Here is a 13707-nt window from a genome sequence, read left to right as displayed (position 1 = left end):
GTGGCTCATCATGGGATAGCCTACATTTTGCTGAGACAAGAGCAGCCACAGGCAGGTAATCTGTACCTGTGAAGGCTGGAGGAATAGTGAAGCCCTCAGTTGCGTCTGTTTTGCGCCAGCGAGACTGCGCGAAGTTTTCTTTTTGCGTGAAAACTCCTGGAGTCGAGAACGTTGGACAGATTGTGTACGAGGAGGATATAGTCTGCTGTATTTATGAGAAATGGATTCCAACGGCATTGCTGAGAAACAAGGTAAGTGCTGAATGAAAACTAAAACGGAACTTTGTTGCAACTGAATTAAAATGATTCCGAAATGTCACAAAAGTCAGTCGAACAAACTTCTGAAAGTTCAGTTTGAGAGCAGTGAATGTTCAGACCTGTTCACTAAACCTGCACGCGCTCTTGAGTTCCAGCCACGCGCAACTGAACCATTACCAAACACGATTCCTCACGCACTAATTTATGAAATATTAATTTAAAGGTCGATGTTGCAAACAACGGAGAGGTGGAAACAAACTGAAGATGAACCAAGATTTATTGTGTTATATTAGATATTGAACTTGCGCACTAATTTTGAAAATACTTTTGCGAATCACACATTTTATTTGTTTTCAGACAGCTGTTTCTGTGGCTGTCTTATGATAAACGCATGAATGGGTGGTGTATAGTGTAAACTGAGTTAGAGGACATAATATGGCTGCCACACCCTTAGTAACTTTGTATTGTCATGTGTTGGGTGTATATGTCCATCTCTTGCAGTGCTCCAATTTTGCAGCAATATAATAACTTAGTAGACTTTCTATTGAGGATGGGGCACAGGAGAGGTGTCAGTAGCCTGGAGCAACATTCCGTTGACTGTCTCACATAACATCCCTTTCATTACTTTAGTTCCTCTGCCTGAAATCTCTGTCAAATTATGGGTTTACTCACTATATACTTTAAACCAAGGCTCAGCTCACTTTATGGTGTTTTTCAACAGATCAGTTTTTTTTTAAAGTGACAAATATTCTTAAAAAGAGAAATTTTTATTTATTTTTAATATCCAGTTTGTGCACATTCTTTTCCCCAGAATGTGATAAGGTGTTACAGTAAACGTGACCTGTGTCTGGGTTCTTAAAAAGCCTAAGGCATCAAAATGACTGCGTGCTTGTTATGTACACACCTCCTGAATCTCCAGTATCTCTGTCATCCAGACGGATATGAATAGGATCTAACTGTCCTCTCTCGCACTGAAATGGCAGCAGGAAGCAGCTTGTGGGTTTGTAGGGGCAGATAGACTCACAACAAATTATCTTAAAATTACAGAACCACTGCAAGTGTTTGCCTTCTCTAACAAAAAGCTGTCATGTACATAGACACTTATCTGAATCCAAAACAAACGTAATGCAGTGTCAACAAAAGGCAGAACTTTGTTTAAAAGTAGATATAAAGGCTGTGGTGCAACAAACAAATGTTTACAGTGAAAATAAGTTACAGAAATGTAGAATGAAATTAAAAATTTGTATAACATCAATGTGGCCTTTATCAGTTTTGTACAATGTAGTATTACATCAGTGTAATATTATTCATATTTTGAATGAGCTTTTATTTTCCTTTTAGTTTAGGTTTGAGTAATTTTATGTGCTTTTTAAAATTGTTTAACTTTAGTTTATTGCACGTTTAGTCATTTTAGAATTTCATTTTAAACTTTAGATGCCAAGGTAAGGTTTGTTTTATTTGAGCTTTCAATTTATAAAGATATATTTTTAGTTAACAAAAATATAATTAGCCTGGCCTAACATCTAAAATATATAAACAATATTGACATTGCAGAACAAAAACATTCTGCTCTTCCCTTTTAATGCATAGCCTACGTAAGATATTTCTCACTTGGTTTAATAGACTAAAATGCCACCAAGTGAGGCATGATAATTTAATTTCTGAAATTAAGAAGGCCGTGTGTGATTCTGAAACGGTCCATATTACTACCATTATAATAGAACATCATTTTAAGGCTTAACATAAATCCACTGAAGATAATGGGACGAGATCTCAAATGTGACTGCTGGGCTGGCAAATACAGCCACTAGATAGCGCCATGGATTCTGCACAGAAAGACACTTAAAGAAAAAAAAAAAAAGCCCAACAGGTATTTTACCAGCTGTTGTGTAGTATTCACGCTTGGCGCTTTGGACTGTAGACTATACTTTTAATAAGTACTTAAGTATTTAATAAATACTTTTAATAATAATCTATCTTTAAACAAACATCCTTAAAGTGCTGATTGAATTCACCAAAGAACATAGCCACTCGAGATCAGGTGTCACTACAGTCTTATTCTAGGGATGAACTTTGGATTAGTACACGCCCCGAATCCAGGGACAAGTGAGTGAGCACAACACAGCAGGTCGTTAGGATATGTTTGTGGCTCCCTTATTCAGAAGCAGATTTGATTTTTGTTGCGGAATATTCACAATATGCAGTGTGTACGAAAACAACCAGCGCGGACCAAATCTCAAGAGTCCTTACACCGCGCGCAGATGAAAACAACAGCGAGAAACAACATGAAACGTCTCGGTAGGACAATGAATAAATCAATCTTTGTGTAATCTGAGAATTTAACCTTTCATACTTGCCTTTACAGTGGCATTCAGTTGGTTATTTACAGTTCATTGACCAGCACCTCGGAGGAAATTGTCTTTATTAACTTGGCTATCTAGAATGCAGTGTAGGGGACTTTTGCTATTGTCGTAATAAGAGCAAGAACACATCACACCTAATTGATTCATGGTTGTGTTTAAATTACTCGTAAATACACACCATGCCTTTGCAAATAATTCATTTGTGCTATGGCAGTTTGACCTAAAAGCGGGTCCTGGTTGGTGTCAGGTGTCTGCAGTGTGTGTTCCCGTCTTTTTATGCAGTCTTTTGTGTTTTACATAAAAGTTTATAAGCTACGTTTTCTTCCTCAGCAGCTGGACTCATGAATGGGTGGGTTCCTTCCTCAATTAGACCACAGAGTGACAATACAATCCTTTTTTGTTTGTTCTGCCTTCATAAAAAGGATGTTGAGGGAAATAACCTACAAATCTGTCTTTCAGAATGAGCTTTGAAAGAACGATTACATGAGCTGTCTTGCTCTTGTCCTCCCCTCAGGTTTGGAGGGTGACGGGGAGCTGCAGTTCCTGATGAATGGCGGAGATCTTTTGAAAGTCCGTTCAGGATCATGGAAAAAGACACGCTACTACAAACTCCAGGAGGACTGCAAGACCATGTGGCATGAATCCAAAAAGACCTTGAAGTCCAAACAGACATGTGAGTTCCAAAAACGATGTGCGCAGGGGTGTGTCAGTCAACCCTTTCTTTGCTCGTGCGCTTGTGTCCTGCACTGACCTATATTATGTTTTGTTTGTCAGTATGAATGTTGACGAATGTCTCTCACAGTTTCTACAGCGCTTCCTTCCTCAAATCCACATTTCTAAGCGTAAACGGGGTAAAATGAATGCATAAAACCTAAATGAAGTTGCGTAAAATATGTACAGGCAGTATAACATTAATGTCTGTGACAGTAAAATTCTCTTGCTTTGTTTTATCAGTTGGACTGAGTGTGGTTCAAATAGACTTTGACACTGCTTGTGATTTATTGAATTATTGATGTGTATTGCCATTCAGAAGTTTGGAGTCTGTTAGATTATTTATTTTTTTGGATAGTTTTATTCAGCAGGGATGCATTGATTGATCAAAAGTGGTGGTAAAGATATCTGTAATGTTACCTGTTCCAGATAAGAATTCTGAACTAAATCATAGTCTTAACAATATTTATTAGCACAGTTGTGTTCAACATTGATGGTAATAATAAATGTTTCTAGAGCATTATTGGCATATTAAAATGATTTCTGAAGGATCATTTGACATTGCAGACTGGAGTAATGATGCTGAAAATTCACAGGAATATATATCAAAATAGAAAACATTTTAAATTGTAATAAAAAATCACTTACTGTTTTTACTGTATTTTTGAACACAAAAATGCAGCCTTGGTCAGTATAAGAGATATAAAAAACATTATAAACTCTCAACTCCAAACTTCTGAATTGTACTGTAAGGTTATATCACTACATCTTTACATCATGATGATGTCATGGTGATCTCTTGCCCTTGTTAAAGGCTTCAAAGCATTGGTGAGAAACTGTATAGTTTTTAAATTCAATTAATTAAGAGTTGTGGATAACAATACAAATGTTTTTCCAAATTAGCTATTTGTGTACTAGTTGTGTGTTTTACTACAGCACATTCATGTTAGTCATTTTGTGACCAGTGCTGTAAAATACAAGCCTTGGGCTATGTTTAAAACACATGTATATTTTCCCTTAAAGTATGCAAATGTCCAAAATCAAGCTTCCGATGCTTTTTTTCTTATGCATGACCTTTTCTGCATAGAATTTCCATATGCATATTACCGTGATGATACAGTTTAACAACAGTCCCTAATAGAAACTATGAAAAACTGCTTTTAGGAAATATCTTTATTATAAATATTGTTTTCAATGGTTTTAACCATAAATCACTGTAAGCATACACATTTTTACTCGAAAATAAAGTTAAAGTTTTAAGTTACTGATTTACAACATTTTTGCCGTTTAAAAAAAACTGACATCAGGTAATCACAAATTTTGGACCTAAATCATCCAAAATATAAGCTCACCATTTCATTCACAGTACAGATGTTACATTTGCACACTGCTAAACTGCAGTGTTATTTTTGATAATGTTGGGAAAGCTATAGATGATCTGGTTCTGGGTTCAGTGGGACTCTTTCTAAATTTGTCTCTCACCCAGTCTCTGTTGAGGACATTGACGTGGTACGAACGGGTCGGCAGACGGAGGGTTTGAGGAAGTACACCGAGGAGTCAGTGGAAGGTCGAGCGTTCTCTATCCTGTTTAAGGGCCGACAGAAGGGCCTGGACCTGATCGCCAGCTCTGAGGAGGACGCCAAGAAGTGGGTCGGTGGTTTGGAGAAGGTCATCTCAAACATAAAGAACCTCACTCCTCAGAAGAAAACAGAGCAGTATCCTTTTCAAATGCCTGTGACGTTGAGGTGCAATTGAAGCATTGTTCTTTCAAATCTCTTATTAATTGTCCTTACATCAGAGCTCCAGCTGGATCTACAGCTGTTTGCGTAAAGCAGATAAAAACTTTGATAACAAGATCAGTCAGAAAGAGATGAAGAGCTTTCTACGAGACATCAACATTGAGGTGGCTGAAGACTACGCTGAAATGCTCTTTCAGGTAATATTTCTTTATTTATGCAGGTTTCTAACTAATTTGCCTGTCTATAATGTTGTTTCCACAGTGCTACATCTCATGCATTAACTAACAATAAGCAATACATTTTATACAGTATTTATTGAACATTGTTAGTGTTTAGTAAATAAAAATACAAATGTTCATTGTTAGTTTGTGTTAGCTCAGGTCCATTAAATATTAAGATATACTTTTGATTTGAATAATATATTAGTAAATGTTGAAATTAACATTAGCTAAGATTATTAAATGCTTTTTTGAAGTATAAGTTCATGTTAACAACAAATTTAACCTTATTGTAAGGTGTTACCCACACGAGAAATAACTTGACTAGAAACACCTGTCTTTCAGAAATGTGACAAATCAAATTGCGGATTCCTGGAGGGCAAGGAGATTGAGCATTTCTATGAAATCCTGACACAAAGAGAGGAGATTGATGTCATCTATGGAGAGTATGCAAAGACAGATGGTCTCATGAGCGCCGATGACCTGCTCAACTTCCTGTTGAATGAACAGAGAGAAGACGTGTCTCAGAATGATGCCCTTCAGCTTATTGAGAAATATGAACTTGATGAAAATGGTAATGCCTCCTGCTTGAGTTACTCTTATTTGTAAGTTGCTATGGATAAAAACATCTGCTATACACTACCATTCAAAAGTTTGGGACAGTAATTTTTTTATTCAGCAGAGATGTCCAATTCATAAATTTCATATCAGAAATGAAAGTGTAGACATTTTAAAGTGTTACAAATATTTTATTTCAAATAAATGCTGTTCTTTTGAAATGTATGTTCATTAAAGAATTTTATAATTGATATTAATAAGAAGAAAAATAAGTGTGTTTTGAGCAGCAAGTCAGTATATTAGAATGATTCCTGAAGGATTATGTGACATTGAAGACTGGAGTAATGACTTTGCCACCACAGGAATAAATAACATTTTAACAAACTTTTGAGTGATAGTGTAAGTTAATGTAAATGTATTTACTTAAATTTGTGTTTTGCACTTCTTGTAGCCAAATCCAAACAGCAAATGACAAAGGATGGCTTCCTAATGTACTTGCACCAGCCGGAGGGGCTGATCTTTAACCCGGCTCATAAAAGTGTTTACCAGGACATGAACCAGTCTCTCAACCATTACTTCATCTCCTCCTCTCACAACACATACCTGCTGGAGGACCAGCTCAAAGGACCCAGCAGCACTGAGGCATACATAAAGTAATCATGTCAATCATTCAACATTTGTTTGCATTAAATGAAATAGTTTAAAGATGAAATGCATTATTAGAAACTATTAGATAATTAGATACTAGTTTCATAATGAAAGTATCTCAATTAATTTACCTTTCTTAAAGCATGGCTTGTTTTTGGAGTACCAAGTTGCATTGTCCCTCCATAGAGCACTTCTGAAGGGCTGCCGCTGTGTGGAGTTGGACTGCTGGGATGGATCAGATGGAGAGCCGGTCATTTACCACGGATACACTCTCACCTCAAAGGTCCTCTTCAAAGATGTGATCAAAGCCATTGAAGAATATGCCTTTAAGGTAAAAAATATTTATAACAATTGGATGCAAACAGCTGTCATTTCACCAAGATAATATAGTGACGGATAATGTTTGTTTTGGGACATGTAGAGCTTGTCCTTCTGGTCTGCTTTCTACGTGTGCTTGACTGTCAACAATGTGTGTTTTTCCTTTTACCAGACGTCTGAGTATCCTGTGATCCTATCTTTGGAGAACCACTGCAGTGTGGAGCAGCAGAAGATCATGGCTCAGCACTTGATCTCCATCCTGGGTAGCGCTCTGGTCACCAAACCTCTTGGAGATCAGATGCCGACATGCCTCCCTTCCCCAAAGGTTAGTGATTGCAAGATGTTAATGTTCAGTAATCCGCTAAGCCGTGTTATACAGGCATATTCAGCTGCAAACTATGTAAGGGATACCGTACTTTCATCTGGTTATTATAAAATACAAAATAAACTGGATAGGGTGCTCGGGAAGCCGAGTCTGAGAAGTTTTTTGTAATAATGATGACAGACTGATTGTATGCAATCCTGGTAAATACACACCCAATTGCAAATAATAAATTAAATGGGCATGCATTATCACGTTGAAATTATTAGACACAGACAGTGTTGGAAATTGGTCGCCAGGAAAGGTGATCTAAATATTTAGCTGAGATTCAATGATATTAACATTCTGGCCGATGCAATAAGCCAAAGTGAGTTGTTTGTTGCTGATAACGATACCTGGAAAACTTAAAGGATTTATGATCTCAGAAAAACTTATATATTTTTAGTGCATTTAAAGAATCTTTTATAGAAATTGTGCTTAATCTTGTCTATTTGTCTGAGTAGAGTTTTTATATATACACATACTGTACACTATGTAGTCCATAAATGCAGTTATGTGCCCCCAAAATTCAAGATATTAGGCCAAAAAATGCAGCTGTATGAATTTTTCTCATATTTATAAATTATAAGCGATCTCACACAAGTGCTGTTTTTGTCCACAATAGCATGCAAAAGTGATTTCATGAGTGATTTCAAACTGCAGTTAAGTAAATGAGTTAATATTTTATTTTTGAACAAAATATTGTCCGTTTTTGCTCCGTTTGCCAACGCAAATATTACCTATTCAAACCAGATCAAAAGCATTGTGCATTTCCAAGCATTGTGCATTTCTAAGTACACAAAAACACACAATTTCTGTATGAATCCGCATTTTGAATGAATGGGGTGAACCAATGATTCAATTAATCATTCATAAAGATTTACTTAATTCCTGAAGGAATCAGCTGTTTGAACTAATCCAATTAATGAATGAATGACTCCATTTATTCATTTAGACATTTTACTGCCACCTACTGGCAGTTTTAGTTTCTTTTTATAGTGTAATTTCACTTATATCATTTACGTATTATAAAAAATCTATATTAATAAAAATCTAATTAAAGGGATAGGTCACTCAAAACGTAAAGAAATACCGATTTCATGCTTTTATGTTAAGCTAACTGAGACTTGTTATAGCACTTGCGTTTAATTGCTCTTTTGTTGATTTTGATTGCTTTCATTGTCCTCAAGTCGCTTTGGATAAAAGTGTCTGCTAAATGACTAAATGTAAATGTGTGTGTGTGTGTGTATATATATATATATGTGTGTTGTTGAATATTTAATTTGTATCTGCCATGTAAAAGCCAATGAGGCTGATATGGCAATAAATTTAAAGGGGTAGTTCACCCAAAAATCATAATTCATAATTTCCTCACCCCTGTCGTTCCAAACCCGTAAGACCTAATATTTGGATGAAATCTGAGAGCTTTCTGACCCTGACAGTAAGGCCCAGAAAGGTAGTAAGGACATCGTCAAAATAGTCCATGTGACATCAGTGATTCAACTGTAATTTTATGAAGCTACGAGAATACTCTTTGTGCACAAGGAAAACAAAAATAATTACTTAGTTTAACAATTTCTTCTATGTCAGAACACTGGTTCCTGCGTCAGCAGCACCACGCACACAAATTATTCTCATAGCTTCATAAAACGGTTGAACCACTGATGTCACATGGATTATTTTAACAATGTTATTACTGGGCCTTGAACGTAGTAGTTCCGTTGCGGTCTATGCAGGGTCAGAAAGCTCTCGGATTCCAATCTTATGAGTTGTGAGTGACATGAGGGTAATTAAGGATAGAATTGTAATTTTTGGGTGAACTAACCCTTTAAATACAACCAACGATACCTGGAACTGAAGATCCAATATCTCTTCATACAGATAGATAACCGATATGGTACCAAAATGTCACATGTTCCTACTATTTAGTGGATGGAATTCACAAATATTTGACCACAAAATGCCTTGTTTGACCAATTTAGAAAGGGATCTAGTGAGCAGAGTAATAAACCAAAATAAAGCATGTCTGTTTGGAGTAAATCTGCACTGTAGATGTCATTTATACAAATTGAATATTTACTTAAAATCTGTTGAAATGAGTTGAAAGCAGTTGATTTAATTTGGCTTCAGACGTGAGCCCCAAGAGAGTTTTCCAGCCTGTCTGAACAGGAGATGCTTTCAGGATGGAATTCTGTGGAATGTGTGGCGTTTATACAGCTGCTGCTCTCTATTTGAAATAGTTGCTGCATCTCAAACTCCCTTTGCTGTCACAAAATTACAAATGTCAGCGCTTCAGAAACAGACTGACACCTTCAGCACATCAATTATGCTTGCATACTGTGAAATGAGGAAATGGCAAATGCATGGAGTTATGCGATCACGTTGGTCCATCGTGGTTTTGTGGTGACCTGCTTTGAAAGACTCTGCTTTGGGTTACTATGGCGACTGACTGGTGCTTTGCCTGCAGGGGAGCGGATGATTATCATAGCTTACATAACGTTGTTTTCCATTCCCCTCAGTCAAGGTGTGGCCTGTCCTGGTCACTGTGACAGTCAACAATACAAACGCTGCTGTTCTCCAGGGTATCAGTTACAGCTAAAGCGTCCTAAAACTACTGCGTTAGAAACACCGTACCAAATGTCAAAATCAATATGCAGTAAATATGCTGTGCATATTCTCTATGTAGAAATACCAAATTTTGATAGGATTCTGCACTATTAAGCTGAGATCTGATCATTTCATGTTTTATAGACAGCTGTAAGTTGCTGTTAAAATGATATTTGCAGTTCCTTTTGGTGACACTAGTTGTTAAATATACATTTACACATGGTTGTTGTGTATTATCTAGGAGCTCAAAGGCCGGTTCATAGTCAAAGGGAAAAGACTAGACAAACCTGAGGACATGTTTTCAGAGGAGTCCAAAACCGCAGAGGAAGAAAGTGTAACTGAGGAAGATGATGATGGTGACGAAGAAGACCAGCAAAATAAGTCTAGTGTAAGCTGATTTCTGTGCTCGCTCTCTTATGTAATTGTGACCATGGAAAGAATTTTCTTTTTTTGATGTTAAATGTTTTTATAATTACATATTCAAAACAGAAAACAAAGTCGCTGAAGTTGGCGAAGGAGCTGTCTGATATCGTGATCTACTGCAAGAGTGTCCACTTCCATGGGTTTGAGGATTCCCGGGACAAGCAGTCCTTTTATGAGATGGCCTCCTTCAAAGAGGGAAAAGCTGTGAAACTGGCGGAGGAATCAGGTGTGATGTCAAGACTTATGCCGCTCAGACACACCACAGGCTATTAAACACACGAAACGCAGACTTGGACTCTGTCCAGCTGCACAGATTTATTACGCTGAAAAATACACAGTCATAAATGTCCATAACGTCACCGTTGATGGTTCTGTGTGAGGGAGACCTTTGACACAACTTTGAATATGGAAACGAGCAGGTGACTAACAAGGAAAAGAGCCATTCATATATTCATCACTTTACTGGACAGCAAAAAGAGAGACAGAGTTTATTCATGAATGTAAAAATATCTATTCAAATCTAAAAAATATCTTTGAAATCTATACAAATTTTATCTTTAGTAATTGAAGAAAAATATGGTAATTTACACAGAAGTTACAGCATCTAAAACAATGCACACAGTTCAAATGTTTGAAGTCACTGAGATTTACTTATTTTAAGATTAGTTTTTAAATTAAGAATTGAATTTATTCCGCAAAGATTCATTAAATTGATCAAAACTGACAGGAAATACCTTTTATAATATTACAAAAAACAACTATTTAAAAAAAAAAAAAGCTGTTCTTTTTAACTTTCTATTTATCAAAAGTTTCCACAAAATTAAGTTGCTTTTTAACATGGTTGATTAGCATATAAATTATTTCAGCAGTAATGGCTGCTAAAAAATAAAGCTTTGACATCTCAGGAATAAAATATATAAAAACAGAAAATTTATTATTTAATTTAATATTTTGCAATTTAAAAATTTTTTTTACTGTATTTTTATGTAGAAAATGCAGCCTTGGTGTGTGTGTGTGTGTGTGTGTATATATCACACCAACCTTGAGCTTTTGAACAGTAGTGTACATTTTGACCTAAAATCATCCGCCTTTCAAAATCTTTTCTGCCTATATGTCTCTGTCAACTATCCAAACACATTCCTTGGCTAATAATTTTATTTGTCTGTCACAGTGAACGATTATATCCGTCACAATATAGACAAACTCAGCCGGATTTACCCAGAGGGACTGAGGACGGACTCCTCAAACTATAACCCAGTGCCTCTGTGGAACGCAGGCTGTCAGATAGGTAAAGAAGACATGAATTTTATATCCACCTTACAACTGACACTGAGACACGTACATTCAAATCTAGTTAGTGGAAGTTGATGTTAATGTCACAGGCTTTTTAAAGCTTAAAAAGTTTCATCGAACTTGATTAATACGATCCATTTTATCTCCCTTTTCTCCAGTGGCCCTTAACTTCCAGACGCCCTGCCCAGAGATGGATCTGAATCAGGGGCTCTTCCTTCAGAACGGACAGTGTGGTTATAACCTCAAGCCTTCTTACCTACGAGACCGAGACACTAAATTTGACCCCTTCACTCTTCCTGATGGACCGTGGTTAAAAAATAAGACTCTTCATGTGATGGTAACGGATCTGTAGTTGCATTTCTTTTTTCTTTTCCAGTTACAATGCTGCGTGTTACATGTGCTTCGCTTCTGTTTGTCTAATAGGTGATCTCAGCCCTGCAGTTACCCAAAGTGAGCAAAAGGAAGTCCTCCATTGTTGATCCCATTGTGAAAGTGCAGATCTACGGTGTGCCGGCCGATACTACTGTGGTGGAAACGCAGTACATTGAGAATAACGGTACAATAACTCTCTAAATGTGCTCAGTCGGGACTCTCCTCGGGATCAAGATGTTGACTAATCTCTCTGTTTCTCAAGGCTTCAACCCCATGTGGAATGAGAACTTCCAGTTTGATGTGCGTGTGCCAGATCTAGCCCTTGTGCGCTTTTTGATTGAGGACTACGACTCCAGTTCGAACAATGAATTTATTGGCCAGTACACACTTCCCTTTAACAGCCTAAAGAAAGGTTAGTGTGTTTAAAAACATGCTCATCTGTTTTTTGTAAATTGCCATTGCTTTCTTATGCATTGTAAATATTACTATAACCACATAAGCAGAGATTCAATGGTTTGTTTGTTATACCACAGGATATCACCATGTGCCACTGTTCAATAAGAATGGAGACCACCTTTCCTCCGCTGGACTATTTGTTCACATCATGGTTGTGGATGCTGAATAACACATGATGGCGCAGGTTTTATACTGTATCTGATATGATCATATGTAGATGTGTGGAAGGGTTGGGAAAACATGAGGCAGCTTGAATGATTCTAATGGGTAAATGAGACATTGTGGGAATAGAGCAACTTTTGTGATGGTCTTGCATATCAATAACTTTTGTACTTTATACAATTTGTAAAATACATTCATTCATTATAGAATGCCAAATAGATTACTTAACATTGAGTGTCAACCTTTAGGATTAGTTCAAATGAACACTGTTTTAGATATTCAGATTTTAGCAGAGGAATAATTTGGTGGAATTGCAACTCCATCCTCTGCGTAGTTTCTCTAGATACATGCTTTTAGACTTTATATTTTTGTCTCATACATAGTTACATACCACATCCAATTTTTGTCATTATTAAATAAGGTACTTTAAATGCCATGATACTCATAAAATCAGTGATTTTGATCAAATGCACCGCCAACTGTAAACATCCATGTAAAGGTGAAATAAATGTAAGTTATTCAAAACTAGGTTAAGTTTTTTTTTTATAATATTATATATATATATATATATATATATATATATTATATGTATGTATATACTCTGTAATAGCTTCAACCAGAGAAAAGCAGCATGAAGAAAGTTTAATGAGCTTGTGGAATAATGCCGTATTTGGCAGTTTAGACACTTGGTTTCATATCTACGAGACCGCAAGACTGAGCTCTACTAGTGTGGACATCCAGTGCACAAGAAAGCAGAAGAAAATCTGCATTACTTTGGTAATATCACAGAACTTAATATTTAACCGCAGAGAATTGGATGACATTAGCATGTATTTGACAGAGTATCACTTGATATTATGCTCGACAGTCTGAAACAATTTAAAACATGCTACGATAAAGCAAAATATTAAGAGTGTATTCACACCGGTCTTGTTTGGTTTGATTGAATCAAACTCAAGTTCGTTTCCCCCCTTGGCGTGGATCTTTTGGGCAGGCGTGAAATGAATACAGCAATCGCACTCTGGTGTGGACCATACAACAGTACTGAGACCCAGCTGAAGAGGTGGTCTCAGTCCGCTTCCAAACGAACTCTGGTACTGGATATCTGAATGGATAACCCAATGAATGGATGACCTTAAGCACACGTGTGGTTTTGTTTGCAGTTTCTGGTTTACTTGCAAAAAGGGACCAAACCCAAAAAAAATCAACATTGGATTTGGT

General features: G+C 36.6%; 1 protein-coding gene across 2 annotated transcripts; it reads left to right on the top strand.

Annotated features, from left to right (window-relative positions):
- LOC306881280 (1-phosphatidylinositol 4,5-bisphosphate phosphodiesterase delta-1-like) lies at positions 1-13015 on the top strand. Of its 2 annotated transcripts, none has more exons than XM_079435290.1 (15): positions 1-251; positions 3135-3293; positions 4818-5046; positions 5138-5267; positions 5634-5862; positions 6298-6499; positions 6681-6825; positions 6985-7137; positions 10022-10168; positions 10270-10429; positions 11375-11491; positions 11655-11833; positions 11920-12052; positions 12131-12280; positions 12402-13015. In XM_079435290.1, exons 1-15 carry the CDS (start codon positions 221-223, stop codon positions 12491-12493), a joined length of 2256 nt encoding a protein of 751 aa, XP_079291416.1. In that variant the 5' UTR covers positions 1-220; the 3' UTR covers positions 12494-13015. The 2 variants fall into 2 exon arrangements, with proteins under 2 accessions (XP_079291416.1, XP_079291417.1); XM_079435291.1 differs by having other exon boundaries at positions 13-251; positions 3080-3293; positions 12402-13007.
- The last annotated feature ends 692 nt before the right edge of the window (positions 13016-13707 follow it).

This window comes from Barbus barbus, assembly GCF_936440315.1.
Source record: "Barbus barbus genome assembly, chromosome: 15".
Taxonomy (NCBI): domain Eukaryota; kingdom Metazoa; phylum Chordata; class Actinopteri; order Cypriniformes; family Cyprinidae; genus Barbus; species Barbus barbus.
This window is presented reverse-complemented; position numbering and strand designations above follow the sequence as displayed.

Excerpts from the sequence above, each read along its gene's own strand:
- LOC306881280 (XM_079435290.1), top strand. The coding sequence starts at position 221 with ATGGATTCCAACGGCATTGCTGAGAAACAAG. Across the intron at positions 5,863-6,297 it reads ATATGAACTTGATGAAAATG|CCAAATCCAAACAGCAAATG; the intron begins GTAATGCCTCCT and ends CACTTCTTGTAG. Across the intron at positions 7,138-10,021 it reads CATGCCTCCCTTCCCCAAAG|GAGCTCAAAGGCCGGTTCAT; the intron begins GTTAGTGATTGC and ends TGTATTATCTAG.